Source organism: Neofelis nebulosa, chromosome 10, assembly GCF_028018385.1.
Source record: "Neofelis nebulosa isolate mNeoNeb1 chromosome 10, mNeoNeb1.pri, whole genome shotgun sequence".
Taxonomy (NCBI): domain Eukaryota; kingdom Metazoa; phylum Chordata; class Mammalia; order Carnivora; family Felidae; genus Neofelis; species Neofelis nebulosa.
The window spans coordinates 109,914,038-109,941,552 of NC_080791.1; the positions used below are offsets into that span (position 1 = coordinate 109,914,038).

The following is a 27,515-nucleotide window of genomic DNA, read 5'->3' on the forward strand; positions in this document are numbered from 1 at the left end:
GCCCCTTCGGAAGAGGGTCAGAGGCTGTTAGGAGGCAGCCAAAGAGAAGGCCCACACTAATCCTCGAGGAAAATGTTTACTTGGGTGAGGCATCCAACTTACGCGGGAGAGTGCGAGCCACAGATCTGCGCCGTCTGGGGCCTGCCAGGCCTTCCTCCCAGATTCACTGCCCAACGACAATCGTCCTTGCGGCTCCCAAACGTGACTCTTTCCTGGCTCCCCAACTTCCACCCTTCCTTCCTCACTGGTTTCCAATTTGAGCCATTTCCAGTAATTCACCTGAAACATGTGTCAACAGCACTGACAGGGTACAGGGCAGAAGGACACAGAGAACTGCAACTTGGAATGACCCTGGTCTGAGGTCCACCCTGCTAACGTCTCAGGACCGCTATAAGCAGTGTTGGGAGGGCTGGCCCCTAGCACAGCACCCGGGGTACTGGGGTGCCAGCAGTGAGACAAGGAAAAAACTAGGAGCAGGACAAAAAAAAGGGGGGGGGGAGGGGAGTGGGGCAAGCAGCCTGTATTGCTACATCAAAGGCAGCAGGAGTGCAAGAGGCTATAGCCACCGGGGCAAACCTCCCTGAAGGGTGATCTTGGAGGTGAGAACTGGCACAGATAGGGTCCATCAAGCTGGAGCAGGCTTCGGGAGAGAGAACCAGAAATAAGGCACAGAGGGGACTGTGGGACAAATTGTGGAAATTCTGGCCAGCAACCTAATTCAATTCAACAAACAGATATTGAGCAACTATTTTGAACAAAGCCCCTTCCAACAGGGCAGGGCAGCCACTGAGAAACACAGGATGCTTGCTCACAAGATGCTCCCTGGAACACAGACACAACCTGTAGCTCGGGCCGGCTGCTGGGCCCTGGGAGCCCTACCCAGCACCTTTGGAACCCAATCTCACTTCTGACTTTTCTGCACCTTAGCAAGTGCCCTCACCTTGTTACATCTCTTGGAGAGGCCTCTTCTGAGCGACCGACCAAATTTCTACTCAACTGGGAAGTGCTATTCCCCCCCCATTCCTCAGCCTTTCTCCTGCAAGTTCTCATTGCTGAAAACTCACCTCTCCTCCATAATAAAACCTGGACGGCTCAAATCCAATCGCTGCTGCTTCACTGCCAGCTCCAGTGGAATTGAAGGAGGCTCATGACTCACCTCCTCCTATAAAACCTTCCCCAGTCCAGCCCCAGCCAGCCCATTTCTCCTCTCCCTGGCCTTAGTGTGCGGTTTGCCCTGATTTGTGGGCCTTTACTGAACTTCCTCTTGCACATCCCCCTAGGGGCCATAACTCACCCACACCAGGCTCTCTACAAACATCTGTTGCAATGCTGACCCGCTGCTTAGATGGTTTCTTTTTCTTACCCCAGTTTGTGACAGTCCTACAGCAAGGATTTGTCTCCCAATCTTCCCTCAGTGTTCATTCTAGGGCTCCCAGCATGGGAGCTGAGCAAAAGAATGCGATGGAGAGCTCCATGGAGAGCTCGAGAGTTAGGATGAAGAAAGGGCAAAGCTGTCCCTGAGAGTAACTAGAAACGCTGAGCACATCCACCCCACCCTAAGTGTCCGCATCCTAGGCAGGGGAAGGGTGGCAGGGCTGCAAGGCAAAGACTTCTTGGTAAAGACTCTAGCGGCTCTCATCGTGATCTGGCATTAAATCCCGGCACTTCTTGGAGCCTCAGTTTTCACGGCTGCAGAATGGGGACAATGAACCCTGGCCTGCTTACCACACACCATGAGCAATCCGATTTTTAAGACTTTCAAAGCTGGGAACCTAGGGACTTGGCCTAACCCCCGCATTCGTGAGATGAGGAAAGAGTTCGCCAGAGGTGAAACAACCCTCTCAAAAGTACACAAAGCAAGTCCCACTGAAAAGAACCTGTATGGCAGGTCCTCAAAGCCAGGGCTCCGGATTCCAAGCCCGGGAGGGCACTTCCCGGACCTCCTGCTGCTCCTCACCGCCCCCGGCTGGCTGGCGTACTTTGTAAACTGCAGAAAGCTGTAGAATAACGGGCTGAGGCCAGCCCCACCTCCTCCTCGCTGAGCAGCCTCGGGCGAATTACCGCTTCACATCTGAAACTAAGTGGAACCGAGAATGCCCGACCCGGTTATCAGGAGACTCCCTACAGGAGGCGGAGCGCAGGCACCTAGGACACGGAAAACCCCCGCCTCGCAAGCCCCGGCTTTCTTCAGAACTGAACTTCCAGTATGCTGGGGAAAACGTGGCCCCCGGATCCTGACGGACTGGGGCTCGAACCCTCAGGGACCTCGCGGGAGGCGTTTGGAACTGCGTGCGTCAGTTTCTACATCTGCAAAATGGGCCCGAGGACCAGAACGAGGGCCCCGGCGGCCGCCAGGGACGCGGGGCGGAGGAGGCCTGGCTGCGCCCGCGCCGACGAAGACTGGAGGGGAGGCGGGACGGGGTCCGGAGGAAGAGTCCCGGGAGCGAGCGCGCGGGCGGGGGCGGACCCACGCCAGCCGTGCCCGCTGGAGGGGGAGGGGAGGGGCGGCGCACGTCGCGTCGCGCAAAGCCCGCCGCCGTCTCCTCCAGCCGTCACTAGTGGAGCTCGCACCGCCTTGGCGCGCACGACCCTTACATAAGCGTCCCCCGCGGCGGCGCTGGCGCACGCCCACCTGGTCCGACCCGCCGCGAGCAGAGGAAGGTGCGCAGCGCTGCCGGCACTCACCTCCTCGCCTCCGCCGCAAGTCGTCGCCACCGTCTCTACCGCCGCTGCCTCCACTGACAGGGAACAGCTGCGGTCTCCGCGCAACCGAACTTGCTGCGGTCCTGGCCCCACCTTACAGACTTCTTATTGGCTCAGGCAGCCCAACCCCTCCTGTTATTGGGCAAGACTTCCCGTCACTCACCGCTCCCCGGCTCAGGACTCCTCCCTACCCTCCGCCTACCCGTCACGTTTAAGCCTTGGCGCCCCACGTCAGCCCCGCCCCTCGCGTCGCTGGCGGGCCCCTGGATTGGTGAGGAGGCTGGGAGAGCCCGCCCCTGGCGCACTGCCTCCTACTCCCTTGTCTTTAGAGCCCCACGTGAGCCCCAAGGCCGGGGCCTCCGCCCGCAGTAGGCGGAAGTAACGGGGCTCCGGCACGCTGTGATTGGCTGTCGGCGGGGGTGGGGACGTGCGATTCATTCACCCGAGTAGCACGTGTCTCCCAAAGCCGCAAGCATAACAGATCGCACCGGGACTCCGGAATCCAGGCTAGACACAGATACACGCGGGCGGGTGGGGAAGAGGGCGGAGGAAAAGTGTTTGCAAAGGGCAGGAAGAAGGAGATGGCAATCGTGCCACACGAGTGTGAATGATTGTGTCCCTTAGCTGCGGGGGGTGGGGGGGAGGCGGGTGATGGGCAGGAGTCCGTCGCCGGGTGACCTTGGACAAGCAACCTCACCACTGTGAGCCTCAGTTTCTTAATCTGCAAACCGAGGCCCCTTAGGACTTAGAAGGTTTAGAGGTCTCGGTTAAACAGAAAGCTTCGTAAACTGGGCTCTGTGCCAACCAGCGGATATGGGAGTGACCAAAATTAACAAAAAGGTCTGCTTTACAGTGAGGGAAAAGACAGACGATAAAAAAATAAAATACAGGGTACATCAGATGGTAATCAGGCCATGGAGGAAAAATAACCTGCTTCCAGACAGTTGGGAGAATCAAGGACAATGAGAACTTCATCTTGTTAACTAGAAGTTGCTTATTGAGCATCGAGAGATATTACAACTTCATTCTCTTCTCTGACTGTTGTATCTGTTAGGTTTGTCTCTTCAACTTTCTTGTCCTTCCTTCCACCTGTGTGGTCAGTCCAACACAGTGGTCTGTCCAACACGGGTTGGACAAACACGGGTCAGTCCAACACAGTGGTTTTAGTAGCAGAACAAGGATTAAAATCCCAGTTATCCAGATTTCACATATTCATTCAATTAACAATTCATTTGATTGTACACCTACTATCGGCCTAGTGCTATGCCAGGAAAAAGTGGTTGGACTTGACAGACACTGAGTCCCTGTTACTCTTCTAGTATGCCTACCTTGTGATTTCAACATTTTCTGCCTGTATCTTATCTCCCCTGCTGTGTACGTGTAAGATACAGCCCCCTGTATCCCTCACGAAAGGCAAGGCCCTGCTCTGGAGCTGGCTATGCTAAAGGCACTGTGATGCATCAGCTCAGTGCTGGCTGGTCCTTGTGACCCTATGGGTCTGGAGCAAAGGGTGAGTGGTTCCAGACAGGTTCAGGTGATTACCTTGTCAATACCACCAGGTAGCAATCTGAACAAAAAAACTGACAACTAGAAAATGGACTGCTGTGAGGAGCGTCTGGGTGACTCAGTGGGTAAGCATCCAACTTTGGCTCAGGTCATGATCTCACGGTTCATGGATTCAGGCCCCGAGTCAGGCTCTGCACTTACAGCTTAGGGCCTGGGGCCTGCTTCTCTCTCTCTCTCTCTCTCTCTCTCTCTCTCTCTCTCTCTCTCTCAAATAAATAAATAAACATTTAAAAAAAAAAGTAGGAGAAAGAAAGAAAATGGACTGCTGTGAACAAAAAAAGCATGGGTTTTGAAAAGTTAGCTCAAGCATGTAAATTATCTAGTTGGGGCACCTGGCTAGCTCAGTCAGAATTATTGATCTCAAGGTTGTGAATTCAAGCCCTATGTTGGGCCGTTGGGCGTGGAGCCAACCTAAAAAATAATAATAGGGGCACCCGGGTGGTTCAGTTGGTTAAGCAGCCGACTTTGGCTTAGGTTATGATCCTGCAGTTCATGGGTTTGAGCCCCACATCAGGCTCTGTGCTGGCAGCTCAGAGCCTGGAACCTGCTTCTTACCTGTGTCTCCCTCTCTCTCTGCCCCTCCCCCATTCATGCTATGTCTCTGTCTCTCGAAAATGAATAAATGTTAAAAAAAATCGGTAATAATAAATAAATTATCTAGTTCAGGGCACCCAGGTGGCTCAGTCTGTTAAGTGGCTGACTTGGGCTCAGGTCGTGATCTCACAGTTTGTGAGTTGGAGCCCAGCATCAGTCTCTGTGCTGACAGCTCAGAGCCTGGAGCCTGCTTCAGATTCTGTGTCCCCCTCTCTCTCTGCTCCTCCCCTACTCACACACTCTCTCTCTCTCCTTCAAAAATAAATAAGCATTTAAAAAAAATTATCCTAGTTCAAGTGAGATTAGGAAGCAAGACACCTCTCCAGACTTGGTCCTACCATGAGATTGAGTTCCCAGGACAGCAAAGTTGGAAGGGTTATTCCATCCCCGATAGAGAAAACTGCCCAGGCAAAAGCCTGGGTGGAGAGCCTCATGTGGCTAGAAAAACCATTTCTCTGTGGGGGCTTCTGTAACACTAGCAATGGAATCTCCTTAGGACAGGGTGCTTGCTTGGGGGAAGCAGATTCTTGAGCCCCACTGCATGGTTCTTAATGCATAGTAGTCACCAACTCAGGGGACTTAGAATGACCACAGAATACTTGGGCACATTTCTGGGGAATGGGATCCCTGCATTGCACTGCTAGTTTAAGAAGCTCCCCAGGAGGCCCTGAGTGCCTCAGTCGGTTAAGCTTCCGACTACGGCTCAGGTCATGATCTCGCAGTTTGTGAGTTTGAGTCCCAGGTCAGACTCTGTGCTGATGGTGCAGAGCCTGCTTGAGATTCTCTCTCTCTCTCTCTCTCTCTCTCTGCCCCTTCCATGTTCTCTCTCTCAAAATAAATAAATAAGTAAACTTAAAAAAAAAAAAAAAAGGGGGCGCCTGGGTGGCGCAGTCGGTTAAGCGTCCGACATCAGCCAGGTCACGATCTCGCGGTCTGTGAGTTCGAGCCCCGCGTCAGGCTCTGGGCTGATGGCTCGGGGCCTGGAGCCTGTTTCCGATTCTGTGTCTCCCTCTCTCTCTGCCCCTCCCCCGTTCATGCTCTGTCTCTCTCTGTCCCAAAAATAAATTAAAAATGTTGAAAAAAAAAAAAAAAACTCTCCAAATGGTTCTCATGAGGGTTAGTGTTGAGACCACTAAGAGACCAAGAGAAGTTACTCTCGTGGCTTCCTGATAAGAACCCCCTGGAGTTCTTTAAAAACAAAACAGATTCCTGGTCCCCTGGCCCCTGAGACTTCTGATTTGGTAAGGATTCAGTAAATCTGGTGATGGGACCCAAGAATCTTTTTATCTGTCTATCTATCTATCTATCTATCTATCTATCTATCTTCTATCTCTCTATCATAAGCCCCAACTGGTTTTTGAGGCCATAGGAAGTTTAGGAAACTTTGCTGAGTTCCTAGGTGGCTGCAGGGGAAGGTGATACAGATAGGCTGAGATCAGCCTGGGAGGGCCAGTGGGGAGGCTAGCTCTGGTGTGTAGGGCTCAGGCAGTACAGCTCTGTCGGGAGGGAGTGGTCCAGGGGCAGCTGCAGAGCAGCTCATGGGCTCTGGTAACCTAGGATTATGTCTGTCTTATTGCCTCTTAGTATCAATCGCTTTCCGGAAAGTTCTTGGTTTTGTTTGTCTTCTGTACTCCCATCCCCTTCTAACATGTGAATGTTACCACTGCAAGAGTTGAGTCTGACACAGAGTAGATGCTTAATAAATAGTCAGCAAATGAAGGAATGGGAGTCATCAGCCCATACTTAGTGGTTAAAACCATGGGAGGGAATAAGGCTTCCCCCGAGCCCGAGTGGAGTCCACCAATAGAGAGGGGAGTCCAGAGGGCACCACATTTAAGGGGAAGGGGAGAGTTAAAGAGGGGGAGGGCACGGACTGGCAGGAGGTGCAAATTCTGAGGAGGGAGGCATCTACAGTGCCCCAGACCAGGAGGGAGGATGGGGCGTCTGGAGACAATGAGACACATTCACTCTGCAGCCATTTCAGCAGCACTCAATAGAACGCCTGAGTGGCTCAGTCAGTTAAGAGTCCGACTTCGGCTCAGGTCATGGTATCACGGCTCACAAGTTCAAGCCCCACATCAGATTCTGTGCTGACAGCTCAGACCTGGAGCCTGCTTCAGAGTCTGTGTCTTCCCCTCTCTCTGCCCCTCCCCCGTCACACTGTGTGTGTGTGTGTGTGTGTGTGTGTGTGTGTGTGTGTCAAAAATAAAATAAATTTAAAAAGAAAAGAAACAAAGAAAAAGGAACTACTTTCCCCACCCCTACCCTTCTCCTAGACCAGATGGGGATATAACTTAAAGCATTTGATTTCAAAGCAGTGTGGTGCTGTGCTAGAGATTGTGGCCAGAGTGCTATAGGAGTTCGAAGAGGGGGTCCCTTACCCCATGAGAGGGGGATGGAGGGCTTCCTGGAGGGGGCAATGCCTTCACTAAGTTGATATATAAATAGAGAGAAATAAAGTCGGAAGCTTATTGGGTGAATATATTGGTTCAAGGGATCTCATACATGACCCAAACAAAGGCAGGGAAGCATGACAGGGTCAATGGAGCGGGTTAATGGGGACAGCCCACCAGCAAGTTCAGGAAGCACAGCCTGAGAGGGGGCTGTGGGGAAGACAGAGAGCAGTTAGGACTGGGGAGGCTTGGGTAAGCGGAAACACCCAGGTGAGTAGGGACTCCCAGACAAAGCCGTGGACCTCTCAGACTGGAGCAGCCGCCATGAACCCACCCCTCCCTGTTGACAGTTCAGAAGGCTGGCTTTGCCCTGAGGACCTCACAAGGACAACTAGACATCCCAGATCTCTGTCCTGGGAGACAGAAGAAAGTCACTTAAAAAAAAAAAAAAAAAAAGTAACCAAATTCTGGCAGCTGAAGCCTCAGATAGTTCGCTGCTGGCGAGACCTGAGGGTTAAACCCTTCGTGATGGAAAATGAAGGCAAGAAGAATGGACAAAACAGTCTTTTTCCACAGGCTGGAGTTGTGTCTTTTATTCTAACTAGCACAGAAGGTGCTGGAAGTGACTCAAGATAGGTTTTCCTCCCCTCAGGTCCTCCAAGGGTCCAGGCTGTTCTAGCCAGGCTCTTGGGGGAAACTCCCATACACAAACACCGTGAACCCATGATGTGCCTTGTGACAATGCAGAAAAGGTGCCCCTTTGGCAGTAACCTGGCCGCTGAGGCCCTTCTTAAGGGCAGCAGCAGGGTCATACCAGCGTGTGATGGATTGGATTGCAGTCCCAGCTCACCAAGAGTGCTTGTGCAGTGTGGAAACTGTACAACTGTGTGAGGCTGCCTTGTACCTTTGCCATGGCCACCCAAATACACTTTGGAGGTTGGAGGAGCCTGAATCCCAATGCTTCCCCAGCTGTGGTCTCCAAGCTCAGTTGACCCCATAGACCTCCTACCCCCAGGCATTCACACTGTTTTTTCAGCCTTCTCCTATGCTGGTCATTCAGTCCACTGGGCTTATGGAGCCCACGCCATCATGGGACCTCTACAAGACAGTCAGACCTTCCACCTGCCAAGGTGGGCCGTGGTCTAACAAATCACAGCCCCTGTATTTCAGGTCCATGCCAAGGCTGCGGCTCCCTGGCTGAGGCAAAGGAGGGTAAAATCCTCCTCAACACCACTCACAGCTGTAACCCCTCTTGTCCTCCCACTGAGACCCAGAGAAAGGAAATGACCTCTCTGGATCAGATGGCTAGTCAGGGTCAGAGTCAGGATTGACTGGATCTCCAGACCCCTGATTCCCCGGCTGTGGTATTTTTGCTCCAAAGGCTGCCTTGGGGGAAAAGAGAAGCCAAGAATGTGCGGAATGCAGATTTCAAAGGAAAGGCTTTGATCTGAAATTTGAGTCCTAAAATCACAGTCCTCAGAGGCAGAAGAGCCTTGAGCAATTATGTTTCCAAGAGTTCCCACAAGATATAGACCACCTGGGGCACGATTGTACAGATAGCTTCTCCTGTCCTTGCTGGGGACAGGAGGGGAGGGGGGTTGTGATAGGGACCAGCAACCAGTGTTTTTAACAAGGGAAGTTTGGGACACCCCAGCTGGACCCACTCATTTTACAGATGAGGAAATAGGCTCACACGGGAGAAGGGATGGGCTTACCATCAGCAGTCATCAGGTCCTGCATATTTGAAAAACTTCAAGGGCACCTGTATTACCAGCTCCAAGCCCTTACTCTGTGTAACCTGGAAATAATCCGCCCCGGATTCCTTGGCCCTACCTAGAGGAAGCCCTAAGTGCACCACCTGGCACAGAACAGGTGTGATCAGAATGTGGGAGCATTAATAATAAATAGCATTATTGTAATTTATCATTCCCTTTGTTTGATTTCTCCAAGCGGTAACGTGGCCAAAGTCTAGCACTGAACCGGATAGCCTGGCATTCTAACTTCTTGTGGGGAAATGAAAACGAAAACAGTGGACACACCTGGTGCCATTATTCTGAAGTAAAGGAACTAGGTTCCCCAAAATGTACTGTATTATAAGAGCTGCTCAGACAAAGAGATACGTTACCTCTTCACCTCACTTCTGGTGGGCATCATATTTTTAAGGAAAATTCTAGGGTCATTAACCATTCGGCTCATAGTTCTGTCTGATCATCGTGCAGGGTGCGTGAAGACCCAGGCTCGACCTGCAAAGGGTGGCCGCACATTTGCTGAGGCCTCTGTTTTCTGGCCTGACTCCGTGGGGATGAATTTAAGACCCACTACTGACTGTGTGTCCCTGGGCAAGTTGCTTCACCTCTCCAAGTTTCTGTTATTTCATCTGAAAAACGGGGCTAAGCAGCACAGGGCTGCCTGGGTGGCTCAGTCAGTTAAACATCTGACTTGGGCTCAGGTCATGATCTCACAGTTTGTGGGTTCGAGCCCCGCATCGGGGCTTTGGATTCTGTGTCTCCCTCTCTCTCTCTGCTCCTCCCCTGCTTGTACTCTGTCTCTGTCCCTCTCAAAAATACATAAACTCAAAAAAAAAAAAAAAAAAAAAAGGAGTATCTGGCTGGCCTGCCCCGTTTGCAGCCTTCCTGTATATCTAAGCCTCAGAACCTCTTTAGGAAATAGATAGCATGTGTTTCATTAATTTCACGGCACACCATTTCCCCCCATTCTCTGAGATGGGGTGATTTTCCAATGTCTGGGCAGAGAGTATTCTTTCTTATCATTTTTTTTTTTTTTTTAGTTTATTTACTTTTGAGAGAGAGAGAGAGAGACAGAGTGGGAGGAGGGGCAGAGACAGAGAGAGAGAGAGACACAGTATCTGAAACAGACTCCAGGCTCTGAGCAGTCAGCACAGAGCCTGACACGGGGCTTGAACTCACAAACTGCAACATTATGACCCGAGCTGAAGTCAGACACTTAACTGACTGAGCCACACAGGCTCCCTGAGAGTATTCTTGCTTAATGACGTATGAAATAATGTTACATCGACACCACCTTAAGTTTGATGAAATAAGGTATTTTCCCCACTTCGGAGGCACATGAGGTTAAGCCACTTACTCAAAACACAGAGCTGTCACATGGAAGTTCCAGGCTCTAAACTCAGGCAGTGTGATGGCTTTAGCATCCAGGTCCGTGGGTAAGCAGCCTCTATGATAACACCCAGCGATACCGCCTCCCCCGTGCGCAAGCCCCTGTGGGATCCCTCCCTAGAGTGCAGGCTGGACCTGGTGACTCACCTAGAAAGAAGAGAACACGGCAAAAATGATGGAAGGTCGTTTCTGCTTCTGCCTGCCCACTGTCTCTCGACCTCTCACTTGCTGCCTCCGATTGAAGCCAGCTGCCATGGTGTGAGCTGCCCTTGGGAGAGGCCCACGTGGCAACAGCCAGCAACCAGCAAGAAACTGAGCCTCTCAGTCCAACAACCTTCAAGGAACTGAGTCCTGCCAATGACCATCAGAGCGACCTTGGAAGCAGATTCCCCCCAGTTGAACCTCGAGGTGGCTGCAGGCCCCTGATTGGAGCCTGTGAGGGACCTTGAGCCAGAGGCCCCAGCTCAGCCATGCCTGGATTCTTGCCCCACAGAAACTTTGAGGTCGTACGTGAATGTTGCTTTAAGCCACAAAGTTTTGGGGTGATTTTTTTAAGGCGGCAATAGACAGTGAAGAGTCTCCAATATTTAAGACATAGTATTTACTGTGTCGTGTCCCGGGAACGCAGAGGTGAAAAGCCTTCGAGGGACAGCCGGTGTCAGGGGGAATGCATACGTGTGTGATTGCTGCTACTGCGTTTAGCGGGTGGTCTGGAGAGGGAGCTGCCTCCCTATCCCAAAGGGAGGTATCAGGCAGGCTTCCAGGTGGAGGCATCACTGAGCACAGCGAAGTCTGAAAAGGTGAGAGCTTCCCAGCTGACAGAGGCAGGGAGGCAATAGGGAGGGAAGGAAGAGAACACACTTCTCCTGTCCTCCATGGATCTGGGAAATTGTAAGATTATACACTGGGCAGGAGGGTTTTAGGCAGTTACATGCTCGACACCAGAGCCGGTGATTCACCCCAGCACATCCCAAAAGTCTGAGTTAGCAAACTCTTCCTGGCTTAAAGGCTTAAACTTCAGTGAGAGTCAGGGTTTGAGCCCACTGTGCTGGGGCGAGGGCAGTGAAGGTTGCATAATGGCTTGCCTGCCTTTCCACCAGGGCCAGGGGTGGCCTGTGGGTTGGACGTTAGGAATGTGGTCAGGGTCAGAGTAAAGAGGCCTGGGTGCAGGTCGAAATTTGGGACAGGCTGGGGCAGAGAATCAGGGCCCCTCTGCATTCTCCTCTTCACACTGGCCCTGGCTTATCTCCTGTAGCTGGGAGAGAGCCTGGCAGATATTATAAGACCCTTCACCCAGGGAAAGCCTAGCAACCCCGAGAGAGAGAGAGAGAGAGAGAGAGAGAGAGAGAGAGAGGAAAGAGAGCAAGGCCAAGCCTGGGGAGAGGTCAAGGGTGAGCCAAGAGTTGCAGCCAGTGCTTCCCTGACCCCAGACGTGGGGGGACAGGGGGCACTGTGCAGCAACCCAAACACAGGAGGACGCCTGGCCACCGATACCAGAGCAAGGCAGCTTGCGTTCTAAAGCCAGGCCAACCAAGGAATGGGTTCCAGGTCTGCCTCTTTTTTTTTTTTTTTTTTTTTTTTTAATTTTTTTAACATTTATTTATTTTTGAGACAGAGAGAGACAGAGCATGAACAGGGGAAGGGCAGAGAGAGAGAGGGAGACACAGAATCTGAAACGGGCTCCAGGCTCTGAGCTGTCAGAACAGAGCCCGACGCGGGGCTCGAACTCACGGATCGTGAGATCGTGACCTGAGCCAAAGTCGGCCGCTCAACCGACTGAGCCACCCAGGCGCCCCCAGGTCTGCCTCTTACTGGGCATGCTCTCTGGCCAGGTGCTTCACCTCTGAGCCTCTGTTTCCTGATCTATGAAATGGGGGTAGCAATGCCCACCTCATAGGACTATCATGAGGCTGAAATGCAGTGTGTGGAGGGATTAGCTCCAGAATGAGGAAGAATAGCCATAGAATAGTGGTTAATACAAAAAGGAATAACAGATGTGTGAGGTCCCTTTCAGCCTTCAAATCCTGTGATTCTGAGGGTCCGCTGGCCCGATCCAAGTACCTTTCTCTTTCTCTCGGAAAAACAAAGCTTCTGCTGGTCGTCTTGCTATTATACGTTCACGATTTCATTGGATTTCCACAGCCACCCATTTTGCAGTTGACAGGACTGAGTGAGAGCGGAAGGGATTCATTTAGTCTAACGAATAATTTCCAGCTGCAGTAAAATATACGGAAACATTATGTTTACCATTTAGCCATTTTTATGTATCATTCAGTAGTGTCACCTATAGCCGCAGTGTTGTTCAACCAATCTCCAGAATTTCTCCATCTTTTTTTTTTTAAGTTATTTGTTTTGAGAGAGAGAGAGAGAGAGAGAACACGCAGAGGGGGGGAGAGAGAATCCCAAGCAGGCTCCATGCTGACAGTGCAGAGCCCGATGCCGGGCTCAAACCCACAGACCGTGAGATCATGACCTGAGCTGAAGTCAGACACTTAACCAACTGAGCCACCCAGGCGCCCCTCCAGAACTTTTTCATCTTGCAGGACTGAAGTTCTATAGCCATGAAATAATTGACCAATCCTCCCCCGCCCCCCCCCCCCACCCCGCCCCCGCCCCGCCCCCAGCATGCTACATTCTGTCTCTGTGAATTTGACTATTCTCGATTGGAGCTGTCTTGTTTCTTTCTTTCTTTTTTTTTTAAATTTAATAAATTTTTATTTTTCAAAATGTACAGTTAGTGGGATCTGTCCATGCATCTTTGCCAGCAGCTGGGGCATCTCTGCCCCTGGTGTTTCTGGTGTAAATGACCAGAGCTCTGTACTTTGCAACTAGTTTCCTAAGTTCTTCACTAAGGAGCTCCTGAAAGGCCACCCCAGCCAGGAGGCCTCGAATCTTCAGTCTCCCAGAGACGACGGCTGGGGTCCTAAGCTTCTAGTTGGGAACTTATGAAGTTTGTCACATGTCGCTTTGTCACACGAGACCAGGTCATTGAGCGTGTCCTGAACTTTGCCTTTGGACCACTTCTTTTTGGCCTTGCCCCCAGACTTGTTCACTGGGTCTTTGTCTTTCTTGGCTAGCTTTTCAGCATCTTTCTCTTTCTCCTTGGGAGACATTGTGAAGCTCTGAGATCAGCGGCCACCCCTGCAGCCTCGCTGAGATGTTGGACAAAGAGTGGAGCTGTCCTGTTTCTTTCTTTTTTTAAAAAAAATGTTTATTTATTTATTTTGAGAGAGAGAGAGAGAGAGAAAGAGAGACAATCCCAAGCAGGCTTTGCACTGTCAGCATGGAGCCCGATGCGGGGCTCGAATCCCCAGATCACGAGATCATGACCTGAGCTGAAACCAAGAGTTGGATGCTTAACCGACTGAGCCCCCCCAGGCGCCCTGGAGCTGTCCTGTTGCCTAAAGGCCCATCTCGGTTTTGCTGTTGCACCATCTGTTCTCAGTGCCAACAGAATGAATTTGGACAGCTAGGGCTGCAGTTCAGGGGAGGCCAAGCTCTACAGGGGTGGGGTGGTCAGGGAAGCCTGCCTGGAAGAGGAGGAGGAGAAAGACACCTATGCTCCTTGCCCTAGAAGGTAGAGAGGCAGTGGTGATGGTGACTCAGGGATGCTTGTCCCCTGTGGCCTGCCCTTTGGTTTATGATGGCCACCTCAGCAGCACCAACCTTTGCCCCCAAGTGAGTTCCCATCAGATGGGTGGAGACTCTGAGCCACCTCAGGGGCCAGTGGCTTGCCCAGGGGCTGGAGCAGTCCTGCACTTGCAGCCTCAGGAACCATGGGGATAGGGCCACGCAGTCAGTCCTTGCGAGGACCACGACCCTCCTATGGCAAGCTCCAGGAGCCCTGGGGGAAGCCTTTAGAGAGCCGGCTGCGCCGGGCGCTGAGCCTCAGACAGGGCCAGGAGAAGTCCAGGCCCTCAAACGGAGGCCCAGAAAGGCTGGACACGCCGGGTCAGGAGTGGCTGCCAGGGTGCCTGGAAGATACGGAGCAGCTGATTCAAGCCCAGCAAGGAGAGCGCCGGCGGTGGCTGAAGCAGTATCAGCAGGTTTGGCTGAGGGCTGACGGGCGGAGAGGCGCCAAAGGGGGAGGGTAAGGACTCCACTGAGAGGGACCCAGGGCAGCAAAGGCTCAGAGGTAGGAACATATGGGGCCAAGGACCAAGAAGACAACAGAGTTGTCTGGAGACGGGGCTGGAGAGAGAGGCATCCAGGCACCATATTTCAGAGGGCCTTAAAGACTCTTGGGATTTATCCCTTCGACACTGGGGAGTCACGGAAGGTTTTAGAGCAGAGCTGTTTTCAAATAATTAATCTGGCAATGTGTTGGATGGGTGGATTTTGCTGGAGGCAAAGAGATCAGCTAGTAAAACTTCCCCAGGGTTACATCTTGTGTTCTATGCCCCGGAAAGGGGGCATCCTGACCCCCTTGGTGGGACATTTTGGCTCCTGGCCCCTGCCTCCTTTCTTTTGGAGAAAAAGGTCTCCGATGAGCAGTGCTCCTGTCTCTGGGGTCTACCACCACCTCGTGGCTGTAGGTGGAACAGCACCTGAAGCCCACGACGCGGCGGTGGCACCAGGACCCTGATCTTGCCTGTCCTCGGTCTTTTAGCAGGTGAAGAGAAGGTGGGAGAGCTTTGTCTCCGGCTTCCCAGGTGTGACCTTGAGCCGGCCAGCCTCCCCAGAGCCCCCTCTGAGCACCACCAGCTGAGGACGCTGGAAGCGGCTTCGGCCCCTGCTGCCTCTGGGTGAGACGGCTGTGTCTGCTGACCTACCTCTTCGTGGCCCTCTGGACTCCTCTGCGTAGGTTGCTCCTGCCTTCCTCACGTGGTGCACCGAGGCCTCTGCCACCAGCTTACCCAAGGGTCCTGTGATTGCCCCTCGCCCTGGCCCTCCACTCCAAGGCCGGCTTGCAGTAAAGACCCCAAAAGGGGGCTCAGCTCTGTTTCCTGATGGGTTCTGCCATCTGGGCATGGAGGCACCCTGGGACAGTGACATGTACGAGGACCTTAGAAACCTGCCTAGAAATAGGGGTGTCGACACCCCCGGCCCCACACAAGACCAGTCGTGAGCTTCCGGGACAGAGCTCAGGGAAGCCAGCCCCACGGCTGAGAGGCTCTGCACATCAGCTGCTCACGCCCCTCCCGCCAGGCCCGGCTAGTGGTGGGCGAGGCACGGGCCTCCCTCCTTGACAATGAGCCCCCCAAGGGCAAGGACTAAGTCAGGGCAATCCCCGGTACCAGAGCTCTACAGCTGAAAGGCCCAGGCCTGTATATAATCACTTGCATCTTCATAGTATCCCGATGAAGGAAGGGGCGGGGGGAAGCCTTCCCTCCCCGTGTGACAGAGGTAGAAACCGAGGCCCAGAACAGGGAAGAAATTATTGTCTTTGGCACCCATGGCCCCACCCCCACCCACTTCCCAACCTTGGGGCTGAACACAGGAATAAAGGTTTCTGCGCTGAAGTGTACAATTTGCCTAGTCATTAATTCACCTCCAGGCCTCTCCCAGCCCTCGCGGGAAGCTTGGCTCAGAATTTGGCCGGATGGTGGAGCAAGGGCACCAGGGGCAGGTCCCCCATGGGTCCCCAGGAGGCTGGGTCTTTCCTGCCACTTCTCTTGACCTCACTCCCCAGAGGAATTGTCACCTACCCCTGTGCTGACCTCCAGCCAGCTTCGGGGGGACTGCTTTGCTTTTTGCGTTCACCCTCACGAGGCAGGGCTCACTCTGAGTCCCGGAAAGAGCAAGGACTCATCCAAGGCCATACAGAAGGGAGGGTCTGACCCCAAAGAGCCTGGGCTCTTTGAGAGACACTGACCCTTCGGTGGGGTCCCTGAGGCTCTCCTGGCTCAAGCGGACCCAAGGTCAAAGGTGAGGGGTCAGCTGCAAGCATCCCAGCGCAAGGTCTGTTCTGGGATGGTGGGGAGACCTGAGGGTCCAGCCGGACATAGGGGAGGTTCCCTGTCTCCCCAGAGCCCAGAATCCTGGCATGGCCTTTGAGGAATAAGAGGGGTCCTAGGGAATTCTTGTCCCGGACGGCCACTGGGATCAGAGACTAGGGTGCCTGGCTTGGAACCTGAACTCTGAGAGCTGACCAGAAGCTTCCAGACCAATTAGTCACAAACTTTAGATGCCTGCCACTCCACCGTCTTGTGCAGTAGCCCCTTGAGTGCCTCTGGGGAACCCCAGGACTCCAGGAAACATGGTTTGAGTCCATAGCCCTGGCAAACCCTCTGGATGGCAAGAGGAAGAAACTGAGGCCCGGAATGGGGAGGTGTCCTCATCGCCCTCCGCAAGTCTCTGCCCGTGAGCCCATGAGTCTCACCCTGGCCTCTGTGTTCCAAGGATTTTCTAGCCCAACTCCTTGCTGTTCTCTTACTTGTCATGCTCTGTGACCAGTTTGTCTAGTTACGAGCTTCTGTCATCCACAAGACAGACAGTTCCACGGGGAGCTGGCCTGCTCACCACTAGGACCCCAGTGCCTGGCTCAGGGCCTGGCCCATGCTGAGTACTCAGTAACCTGTTGTTGAGTGAATGAGGCACTGACCCAAGGTCCCCCAGCGAGCTGATGGCTGGGCTAGGCCTGCCGCTCACACGGGTCTGGGGCCTCCCACTCAGGCAGAATGGTTCTACCTCAGCCCCATCAGCAACCCCATCATCAGGGAGCACAGTTCCGGGACCCATGGCTGAGGCCTTCACCAAAGGCCTCATATACTCTGATAGATTGTTTCCAAAGATGGCCGCAAGCCTTCATCCCATGGTGCACGCCTGCTTTCATTGTGTCTTTGCCACACCTCCCATCGGGAGAGATATTCTATTTTCCCTCCTCTTGAATCTGCGTGGGCCCTGTGACCTGCTCAGACCAATAGAATGCAATGGAAACAATGCTCTGGGACTTCTGGGCTCAGGTCTTAAGAGGCCTTGCGTCTTCTGTTTGTGGCCTCTCGGAAACCAGGTACCATGTAAAGGAGTCCAGGTGATCTTGCCCCTAAAGTGGCCCCTAAGCAGATATGTCCATAGTCCCATCCCGAGAATCTGTGAATTTTGCTGGGTATGGAGAAGAGTCTTTGTAGACATAATTAAATTAAGGATGTTGGGATGAGGAGACCATCTTGGATTATTGGGGTGGGAAGGGCCTAAATCCAGCAAGAAGTTTCCCTAGAGAGACACATATAATGTAAGGACATAGAGGCCGAGGCCACGTGAAGGTGGAGGAAGAGAGCAGAGTGAAATGACCACAAGCCCAGGAAGCCTAGGATCGCCCACAGCCACCAGGAGCCACCAGTAGAAGCAGGAAGGATCCTCCCCTGGAACCTTTAGCACCTCGATCTCAGACTTTGGCCTCTAGCACCGTGAGACAATAAATTCCTATTGCCTTAAGCCACAGAGTTTGGGGAATTCTACAGGAGCGCCAGGAAACTAATACGGTGTGTTTGTGTGATTCTACCTGGCAGAGACTGGTCAGGTCTATAAAAACCCAGATGTGCCAGCGGGGCGACATTTCCCAGCCTTCCTTGCAGTCAGGCAGTCAGGTGTGGCCGTGTGGCCAAGATCTTGCCAGTAGAATATGAGTGGAGCTGGCATTCATGGCTCTCCAGACAGAGCCATTAAATATCCCTGCCCAACCCTCGATGCTTCCCTCTTTGCTCACAGGCCTGCCCAGTGCAGAGGGCCCAAGGGGGCTTCAAGGCTAGGAGATGGCAGTGACACTGAGGCAGAGTCCCCTGTCACCCGTTTGGACTGTGATATGACTGCAAAATAGGCCTTCGTTGTGTTACGCCTCTGATTCGGGGGCTGCTTGTTAGCCTCAAGCCTAGACTGACGATTTCATGTCAGCAGTGTGTGGGACCTCGGGGACTGGAAACTCCGAGAAGGCAGGACAATTCTCTTTTTGCTCACTGTAAACAGCCCACCTTGGACAGTGTCTGCCTTCCTGTAGGTGCTCAGGAAACAGTTGTCGAATAACTGAATGTATTGCAGCCAGGACCTGGGGGAGAGCAGGAGTTAACCAGGCCAAGGGAGGGAATACGTGTTTCCGGTGGAGGGAGCGGCCTGGAAAGCCCAGAGAGAACACGGTGCATCTGGGAGTGCAAACCATCTGAATGGTCTACGACAGGGCGGATGTCCCTGGCTCAGGCTCTGGACATATTTGTTGCCCACGGTCCCCCACCCCACCTCCCGACCTCCCTAGATGCGCCCTCTTCAGGCCCTACCTGACCTGGTTTTGTCTGCTCATGAAGCCTTCGCTCTCATGGGGTGGGCGGGCCACTGGGGAGACCACTGAGCCTCAGGCCAGGCTCTGTGACTGCCACCCACACACTTGTGCCCCTGGGGCCTCAGTTTCCTCATCCATCAAGGAGAAAGGATAAGCTTGCCTTGTCGGCTTTTGGGGTGGGGTAAGGTGACGGGAGGAAGAATGGACACCACCCTGAGCTGGGTCAGAGCCACAGTGGGGGCTTCGGTTCAAACAAGATGAGAAAGGGCAGGTGTAAGGCTGTTTCTGGGGGCAGGGTGGGGGGCAACTCCTGAGTCAGCAAACCAGCAGGCCTTGGAGGATGTTGCCGACCTCGTGGCTCTGAGTGGGGGAGGGTGGCTCCCCTTGGAGGCCTCTCAGATATGGGCGGAAGGGTGAGCTGTCTGGAGAGATGACCCTGCCAGTGCAAAAGCCCTAAGCTCCCTAAGGGCTCCACCCTCGGGCCAGCATAGGCCCCAAGGTCACCCAGAGACAAAACGCAGAGAGATTTCGTGCTGCTGTGTTCCGTTTCTGCTGCCCACAAGGGCAGAGCCTGCCAGGCCTCTCCCATGCCGTGGGGTCTCAGAGCCAGGAGCCAGAGGGGTCTGGGACCCTTCGGCCCCCCTCCCTGCCTAATACCCTTCGGCCCCCCTCCCCTAATACCCTGCCCCTCTGTACGCGTTCCCAGAACTGCAGAGCACTGTTTCTCAAGCCCTGATCTTTCCATGTGACTTTTGCCCTCAAGGAGCTCACAGTCCTGCTTGAGAGGAAGACAGACAGACAGACAGCGACCAGCTGCTCTGTTTCAATGCACCGTGGAGTAGGAGCTCACGGGGCAAGGTGGTGAGGCAGGTCAAGCAGGAGGCCCTGGTTCCTGGACCAGTGTGCTCCTCTGGGCTTGGTTGCACATCTTCCTCAGCTTCCCGCGGCCTCCAGCCATGCCGGATGGGACGAAGCTGTGAGCAGGTAGAAGAGAATATCCTGCAGGAGAAATGGGGCCACTCGGTTGCAGGAGTGGGGAAGGCGACGAGGCAAGCAGGGAACACTGCCTCCCCAAGCACCTCTCAGAGCAAGGACAGCAAATTCAGCTGGAAGGGAGCTCAGAGCCCAACGGATCCAGGCCGTTGATTTTACAGATGAGGAGACAGGCCTTACAGCATGCCGGAACTCTCCACCCACCCTGGGTGCCTAAACCCCTTTTCCTCAGGGACTGGGGGGCCACCAAACTTAAAGTGTCCAGCCAGTCAGAGGGGCCAGGGTGGGCCCAAGCGTGAGTGTCAAACCTGGGGCCCAAGCCCCTGGCCTGCAACTAACTTGTTGAATATTTTGGGCAAATTATTACCCTCCTCTGTCAAATAGAAAATTCTTTTTTTTTCTTTTTTGAGAGAGAGAGAGGGAGAGTGTGGGGGGGGGGAGGGGCGCAGAGACGGGGAGAGAGAGAATCCCAAGCAGGCTCTGGCTGTCAGCATGGAGCCCGACGCAGGGCTCGATTCCACGAACCTGTGAGATCATGCCTGACCTGAGCCGAAATCCAGAGTCGGACGCTCAACCAGCTGAGCCACCAGGCTCCCCAAATGGAGATCTTGATCTCTCTGTGTCTCCCGGGGCTGAAGGGCACGTCAAGTGCCGGGCGTGGCGAAGCTTTGCAAGTTGTGGCGCGCCGTGTCCTGAGAAGGAACATTATCGCCGCCCCTTCCTCACCACCCTCAGCGTCAGGACAGCAAAGTACTTCAAGCTCTGTAGCCGAACGCCCGAGTTAGAACGCTGGCTGCACCACTTATACTAGCTGGGTAAACTGAGGCAAGGCGCCAACCCCTCTCTGTGCCTTTGTTTCCTCATCTGTTCAATAAAAACAAAACCAGCCCCTCCTCACAGGGTTGTTGTGTTACCCGAGTCAACTCAGGCAAAACACATAGAGCCATCGGTCCTCAGTTCCAGGACGTTCACCTGGCGTGACCCGGGGTGGGTCCCCTCTCTGAGCCTCAGAGGCCTCCTCTGAGAAAGGGGGCACCGATGATAGCATCAGACCGCCTGCTCAACGAAAACCTCGGGACGCCTCATGCTCAGACCCAGTGTGTCCTCAGCTCCCCTTGGCCTGTCTGGGCCCTGGCAGGGCCGTGGGCATTGGGATCCAGGGAAGCGGGCCCAGCCACAGACCAGACAGCTGCCCCGGGGCCTCCCAGGAGCGGTCTCTCCTCCAGTGCCAATGCAGGAATGGGTGTGGGAGGAGGGCCTCTCCTCACCACCCCCCTCACCGCCCCCCCCCCCCCCCCCCCCCCCCCGCTGTGGTTGTCCCTGACCTGTGCGGCCCCACCCCCATGAGGCCCGGTCTCCCTTCTCTGAGCTCCAGACACAACCAGTCAGTTCGGAGCGCTGCTCGGGCCAACGGGATAAGCGCAGCGCCTGGTGACAGCCACGCGGGTGAGCCAGCACTGAAGGGCCAGGTTAGCCCTTGGAGGGCGGGCATCGGGAAGGGCTTCCTGAGGAGTGGATAGCAGGGGGGCGTGCTACCCCGCGGTGGCAGGGTTGGGAAGGGTGTGTGCCAGGCAGAAGGAAGAGCAACGTGCAAGGGCACAGGGATGTGGCACAGCCGGGCCGTTGGGAGATCCAGGAGGGCCTCAGTGCTCCTGGGGAGCAAGTGGGAGCGAGGGAGGCGAGGACAGGGAGACAAGGGACGGGGCTCAAACACTGAGGATGGAGCTTCACCTGGGGACCCGTCACAGGGTTTCAGTAGCAGAGGAAAGAGGGATTAGCTTAAAGATTCCCTGTGGCCACTCCAGCCCAGAGGACGGTGGGGAGCCGCGGGGAGGCGCGCAGATAGACTATGCTCCCATTTAACAGATGAGAGTTTTGGGGCCCCAGCGGAGGGATGGGCGTGAATGGGTCACACACAGTGAGAGGACCCAGGCTGAGAGCTCTGTATGCCACAGCCTCCCTCACTGTCAGGCCCAGCCCCTCGCCTCTGTGTGCCCTGGCACAGCTCCGCCTTCCGTCTCCTTTCCTCTGCGGGCCCCGCCTCCCCAGCCAGCAGTAGCTCCCAGAGGGCAGGTGCCTGGCCCTCCCCTTCCCAGGGCAGGCTTCAATCCCGCCAGGGTTGTGGGTGTGTTGGTAGGAACGGCTGGCTGCCAAGGAGCCTGGCCACGGGCTGGGCCCCTGCCTCTGCCCCTGGCTCCGGACACCCTCCCAATCTTTCCACGTCCACCCCCTTCTTCTGCCGTCACCTCCGCCCTGGAGCCAAGCGACCCACCTCTCCACCTTTGCTCGCCCAGTTGCCGCCTTCCGGAGCACACACAGACACCATACACAGTGGCTAGAAAGCGTGGTTACGTGAAATGTCCACAGACCAGGGGCAGTTAGAAGGCTAGAGTCCAAAGCTGTTCCCTATGGCCACCACTTCACCTTCCCGTGGCAGAAGGGCCCTGGGGACCAGTGTAAATGTTCTATGGGGAGGTTAAGTGAGCTGGAGGCTGCCCGGTGGGCTCCCTGCAGCCAGTGGGGTCCCTGGGAGAGGACACTCCTCCTGGCCAGACTTGTAAGTTGCCCCACCATGGACCCAAACTGTCTTTCCCGTCATCTGGTCCAGGCTGCCAACTCCAAGCTTTCGAAGCATTCCATAGGCAGGACCACAAAGCTCAATGGTCAGCATATAAGTCAGGATCCTCTAGAGAAAGAGAACCAGTATGTGACATATATACATACAGAGATTTATTATAAAAATTGGTTCATTACAGAGGCTACATCTGCAGTTGGCAAACTGGAGACTCAGCAGAGCTGATAGTGTCCATTTCAGTCCAAGTCTGGACCTTTTTGTTCTTTTCATGCCTTCACCTGATTGGACAAGGCCCACCCACATTGGAAAGAGCAATCTGCTTTACTCAGTCTACCAGCTCAAATGTTTCTCTCGTCCAGAAACATCCTCACAGACACACGCTGAATAATGTTTAATCAAATGCCTGGGCCTCCCATGGCCGGGTCAAATTACGCATGAAATTAACCATTATAGTCAGTGGCTCGTCCCCCACTCTCCATATCCCACCTCCACCAGCTTTTATTTTTAATGTTTATTTATTTTCACAGAGAGAGAGAGAGAGAATCCCAAGCAGTCTCTGCGCCAAGTACAGAGCCCCACACAGGGCTCCATCCCACGAACCTTGAGATCATGACCTGAGCCAAAATCAAGAGTCAGACACTTAACCAACTGGGCCGCCCAGGCGCCCCTTCCACCAGCTAATCTTGCCGGCCTCACCTTCAAAATTCATCCAAGCTCTGAGCCCTTGCCCTCTCTTTCAGTACCACAGCCTTGGGCTTAGCCACCATCTCCTTGTGGTTTCCTCACTAGGACCACGTGGTTTCCTGTCTGGTGGGCCACTTCCAGCTTTGCCCCCTGTGGTCTACTTTCCACATGCATCCAAGATTATGCCTCTAAAGCTAAAGTCAGAGCCAGTCATTCCTCTCCTCAAAGCTCAGAAATGGCTTCTCTGCTCATGCACAGCAAATCCCATGACTTACACCATCGAAACCATCTGGCTACCTTTCCAATTTGCATCAGGAGGCCTTTCCCCCATTCTCCCTCAGCTCCAATCACACTGACCTTCTTGTTGTTCCTTAAACATATTGACATACCCTCCCACCTCAGGGCCTTTGCACTTACTGTTTGTGATACCTGCAATGCTTTCCTGCAATCTCTGCTTATTAACTGCCACATCTCAGAGGACTCCCCTGACTTGTCCATCTAAAACAGCTCTCCTCACCCCATCCTTCCTCTTGGCACCTTACCCACTTATTCTGGCCAACATATTTTTTAATTCATACTCTCTCTGCCACCAGAATGCCAACTTTATGAGTCAGGAGCATGATATGTTTCATTTCCTGCTGTATCCCCAATACCTTATGCATAGCAGGTGCTCAATTAATAGTTGTTGATGGTCTTAGTGATGATTTTTTGGATTTGACACCCAAAGGTAAAGGAAACAAAAGTAAAATGAAACAAAAGGGACTATATCAACTAAAAAGTCTCTGCGCACCAAAGGTAACCGTTAATAAAATGAAAATGGAATGGGAGAAAACACAGGCAAATCATATCTCTGATAAGGGGTTAATATCCAAAATGCACAAAGACCTCATGCAACTTAATAGCAAACACAATCTGATTAAAAAATGGGCAGAGGATCCGAATTGACATTTTCCTGAAGAAGACACACAGATGGCCAAGGTGTAAGAAAAGCTGCTGGACGTCAGTCGTCATCAGGGAAATGCAAGTCAAAACCACGAGAAGATATCAGCTATCACCCCACACCTGTTAGAGTGGCTACCAGCACAAAGAAATAACAAGTGTTGGCAAGGATGTGGAGGAAAGGGAACCCACCACTCTACCCAGTCTTCTCTGGATCCTACTTCTCTGGATGGGTGGAAGATCATCTTTTGCTATTCATAATAAGCCCCTTTCAACCACACCTCAAGTCTGTGCCAATGAGGAGACCTTTGGAGGGTGGGGGCAGGGCTGGTTGCTGGAGGAGGCAGCCATGTGATTACAGGGTTGGAATTTGCAGTCCAACCTCCAGTCCTCCGGGGAGGGGAGAGGGGCTGGAGATTGAGTCCAATCACCAATGGGCAATGATTTAACCAATCATCCTATGTAATGGAACCTCCATAAACAGGTTCTAAACAAAGAGGGGCGCCTGGGTGGCTCCGTCGGCCAAGCGTCTGACTCTTGACTTCGGCTTGATGGTGATCCCTTGGTTCGTGAGATCAAGCCCTACGTCGGGCTCTACTCTGACAGTGAAGAAACAGCTTAACATTCTCTCTCTGCTTTTCCCCTGCTTGCATGCTCTCTCTCTCTCTTTCTCCCAAAATAAATAAATAAACTTTAAAAAAATCTAAACAATGGGATTCGGGGAAATTCCTGGTTGGGGAGCACATCAAGGTCCTGGGAAGGGTGGCACTCCCCCAGAGGGCATGGAGGCTGCATATCCCTTCCACATACTTTGCCCCATGCTTCTCTTCCATTTGGCTACTCGCCTGTATCTTTTTTTTTTAATGGTTTTATTGTCCCCATATAAATGACAGAGTCAGAAACTGAACCCAGATTTGAGCAAGCCTGAGTTCTCATCCCCAGGCTATTGGTTAAAATGGGCAGGATAAGGGCTCCTATGTGTCTCAGTTGGTTGAGTCAGACTCCTTTTAATTTTTTTTAATGTTTATTTTCTTTTTGAAAGGGGGGGGAAGGGCAGAGAGAGAAGGAGACACAGAATCTGAAACAGGCTTCAGGTTCTGAGCTGTCGGCACAGAGCCCGACACGGGGCTCGAACCCACAAATCATGAGATCGTGACCTGAGCCAAAGTCAGACGCTTAACTGACTGAGCCACCCAGGTGCCCCCCGTATCTTTTATTATATCCTCTATAATGAACTGGGGGAAACGTAGTGTTTCTCTGAGTTCTATAAGCCTTTCTAGCAAATTATTGAACTTGAGAAAGAGGCCTGGGAATCCCTGATTTATAGCTGGTCAGTCAGAAGCAGGTGACTACCTATGAATTATCACTGGCTTCTAACATGGGGACAATCTCGTGGGACAGAACACTTCATCTGTGGGATCTGAGCTGAATCTGAATGGTTAGTCTGAGAACTGAATTGTAGGGCACCAGGTTAGTGCCTAAAGAGTTGGAGAATTGTGAGGTTTTTTAACGTTTATTTTTTTGAGAGTGAGTGAGCGAGCGAGCGAGAGACAGAACATGAGTGGGGAGGGGCAGAGAGAGAGAGAGATACAGAATCTGAAGCAGGCTCCTGGCTCTGAGCTGTCAGCACAGAGCCCAACACGGGGCTCGAACTCAAGCCATGAGATCACGACCTGAGTCAAAGTCAGACACTTAACTGACTGAGCCACCCACGTGCCCCAGAGAATTGTTTAATGTGAGGGAAAATACACACATTTGGTGTCAGAAATGTTGTGAATATAGAGAAACTGTTTTTATTTCAGATAGTTATAAAAGAGAGCTCTTAGGAGACACATGTGGAAGCATTTAAAGGTGAAGGGGTTTAATGCTTACAGACCATTCTCAAAGAATGTCTATCCAGGTGTGTGTGTGTGTGTGTGTGTGTGTGTGTGTGTGTAAATGTGAATGATAAAATCAATGTGGCAAAGATTGGTAAATCGGGGTAAAAGTGTACTATCCTTGCAGCATTCCATAGATTTGAGGTTTTTTTCAAAATGGGAATTTTTTAAAATAACACAATATAACATGGCAAGAGGACAATATATGCCTCCTGATAGAAGAAACGGTACCACGTATGAAACAATCTTGCCAAAAAAAAAAAAAAGGTCGAGCCTGCATCTTATGAAACTCCTAGATCCAACTCCCAGTACGATCCCCTGGGGACAGAGAAACATGTTACATGACACCACAGGGCTGCAATCAGCGAAATCCAGGCTATGGTGATCCCTACAGGTCAGACAGCCAACCTTTTTTTCAACAAACAAGTGGCAAAGGCAAAATGAGATGGAAAGGAACTCTAGAGTAAAAGAAATCTAAAACAGTAACCAATCACAGTGTACTATTTAGATACTAATTCAAACTATGTTTTCAATTTTTAAAAATGTATACTTATTTTGAGAGAGAGCACGAGGGAGGGGCAGAGAGAAAGGGAGACAGAGAATTCCAAGCAGGCTCCACACTGTCTGTGCCGGGATCGAACTCACAAACCGTGAGATCATGACCTGAGTTGAAGTCAAGTGTTGGACACCAGAAAAAAGGAAAAAAGGAGTCGGACACCTAAGCAACTGAGCTATCCAGGCGCCCCTCAAACTAATGTTTTTAGAAGGACATTCTTGGGGCGCCTGGCTGGCTCTGTTGGTGGAAAATGTGACTCTCAGTCTCAAGGTTGTGAGTTTGAGCCCCACACTGGCTGTAGAGATTACTTAAAAATAAAATCTTAAAAAAAATAAATGAAAAGGAAGTTCTTTTTTTTTTAAAGTTTATTTATTTGTTTAGAGAGAGAGTGTGCACACGAGCGGGGGAGGAACGGATAGAGAGGGAGAGAGAGAATTCAAAGCAGGATCCGTGTGTCAGCACAGAGCCCAGTGCGGGGCCCGAACCCACAAACTGTGAGATCATGACCTGAAAAGGAAATTCTTTATGAAGTATCTGGAACTTTGAGTGTTGACCAGATATTTGATGTGAGCTGTTCCTTTTTTTTTGGGGGGGGGGGGTAGAAATTATATTACAATTATATTAATGGAAAACTCCTCACCTCAGCTGTTAGATTATTCTTGCCTATTGTGGATGAAATGATGCACTATCTGGGATTTGCTTCAAAGGTGAGGGATATGGGGGCTCCTGGGTGGCTCAGTCCGTTAAGCGTCCGACTTTGACTCAGGTCACAAACTCATGGTTCGTGGGTTCTAGCCCCGTGTCGGGCTCTGTGCCGACAGCTCAGAGGCTGGAGCCTGTTTCAGAGTCTGTGTCTCCCGCCCTCTCTGCCCCCTCCCCCACTCATGCTCTCTCTCTCTCTCTCTCTCTCTCTCAAAAATAAATGGATATTTAAAAAATTTTAAAGGTGAGAGATATGGATGGGAATGTAGATGAAGCCGAATCAGCCCTGAGCTGAAGCTGGGGGTGGGGGGTGGGGGGTGGAGACTGCCTAATTTTATATTCAAAATTCTGCACAATCGAGAGCTTTGGAGAAGCAATCCTCTCTGTAAGCGGTGACTCTGTGGAGGCAGTTCACATCCGTGCACAGCTCTGCAGCCCGATTCACCCCTCAGGGCGCGAGGCTGGGGGGTACGGGGCGACAGCAACAGGCCTGGCAGAGGACCCACAAAGGGCTCTGTCTGATGACAAAGACACTGGTGTCAAGATGAGTTTGAAGACTTTGGGCACAATCGTTTTGCAAAACG

At 52.7% G+C, this 27,515-nt stretch overlaps 2 protein-coding genes and 1 pseudogene across 4 annotated transcripts in view; 1 reads left to right on the forward strand and 2 right to left on the reverse strand.

Annotated features, from left to right (window-relative positions):
• Nucleotides 1-2,789, reverse strand: part of PC (pyruvate carboxylase) — a 102,398-nt gene extending 99,609 nt beyond the window's left edge. The window contains exon 1 of one of the 3 annotated variants that reach the window (XM_058689779.1): nt 2,686-2,789. The gene's annotated coding sequence lies outside the window, so the exon portion shown is untranslated. Of the gene's footprint in view, nt 1-2,632 lie in introns of all 3 variants that reach the window. The other 2 variants (XM_058689780.1, XM_058689781.1) reach the window with 2 other exon arrangements.
• LOC131486705 (small ribosomal subunit protein eS25-like) overlaps nt 1-27,515 on the reverse strand; it is an 85,992-nt pseudogene that overhangs the window by 48,445 nt on the left and 10,032 nt on the right.
• On the forward strand, nt 14,084-15,799 carry C10H11orf86 (chromosome 10 C11orf86 homolog). The gene is made up of 2 exons (XM_058689792.1): nt 14,084-14,439; nt 15,003-15,799. The coding sequence occupies exons 1-2, from the start codon at nt 14,170-14,172 to the stop codon at nt 15,099-15,101; spliced, it is 369 nt and encodes a 122-aa protein (XP_058545775.1). The 5' UTR covers nt 14,084-14,169; the 3' UTR covers nt 15,102-15,799.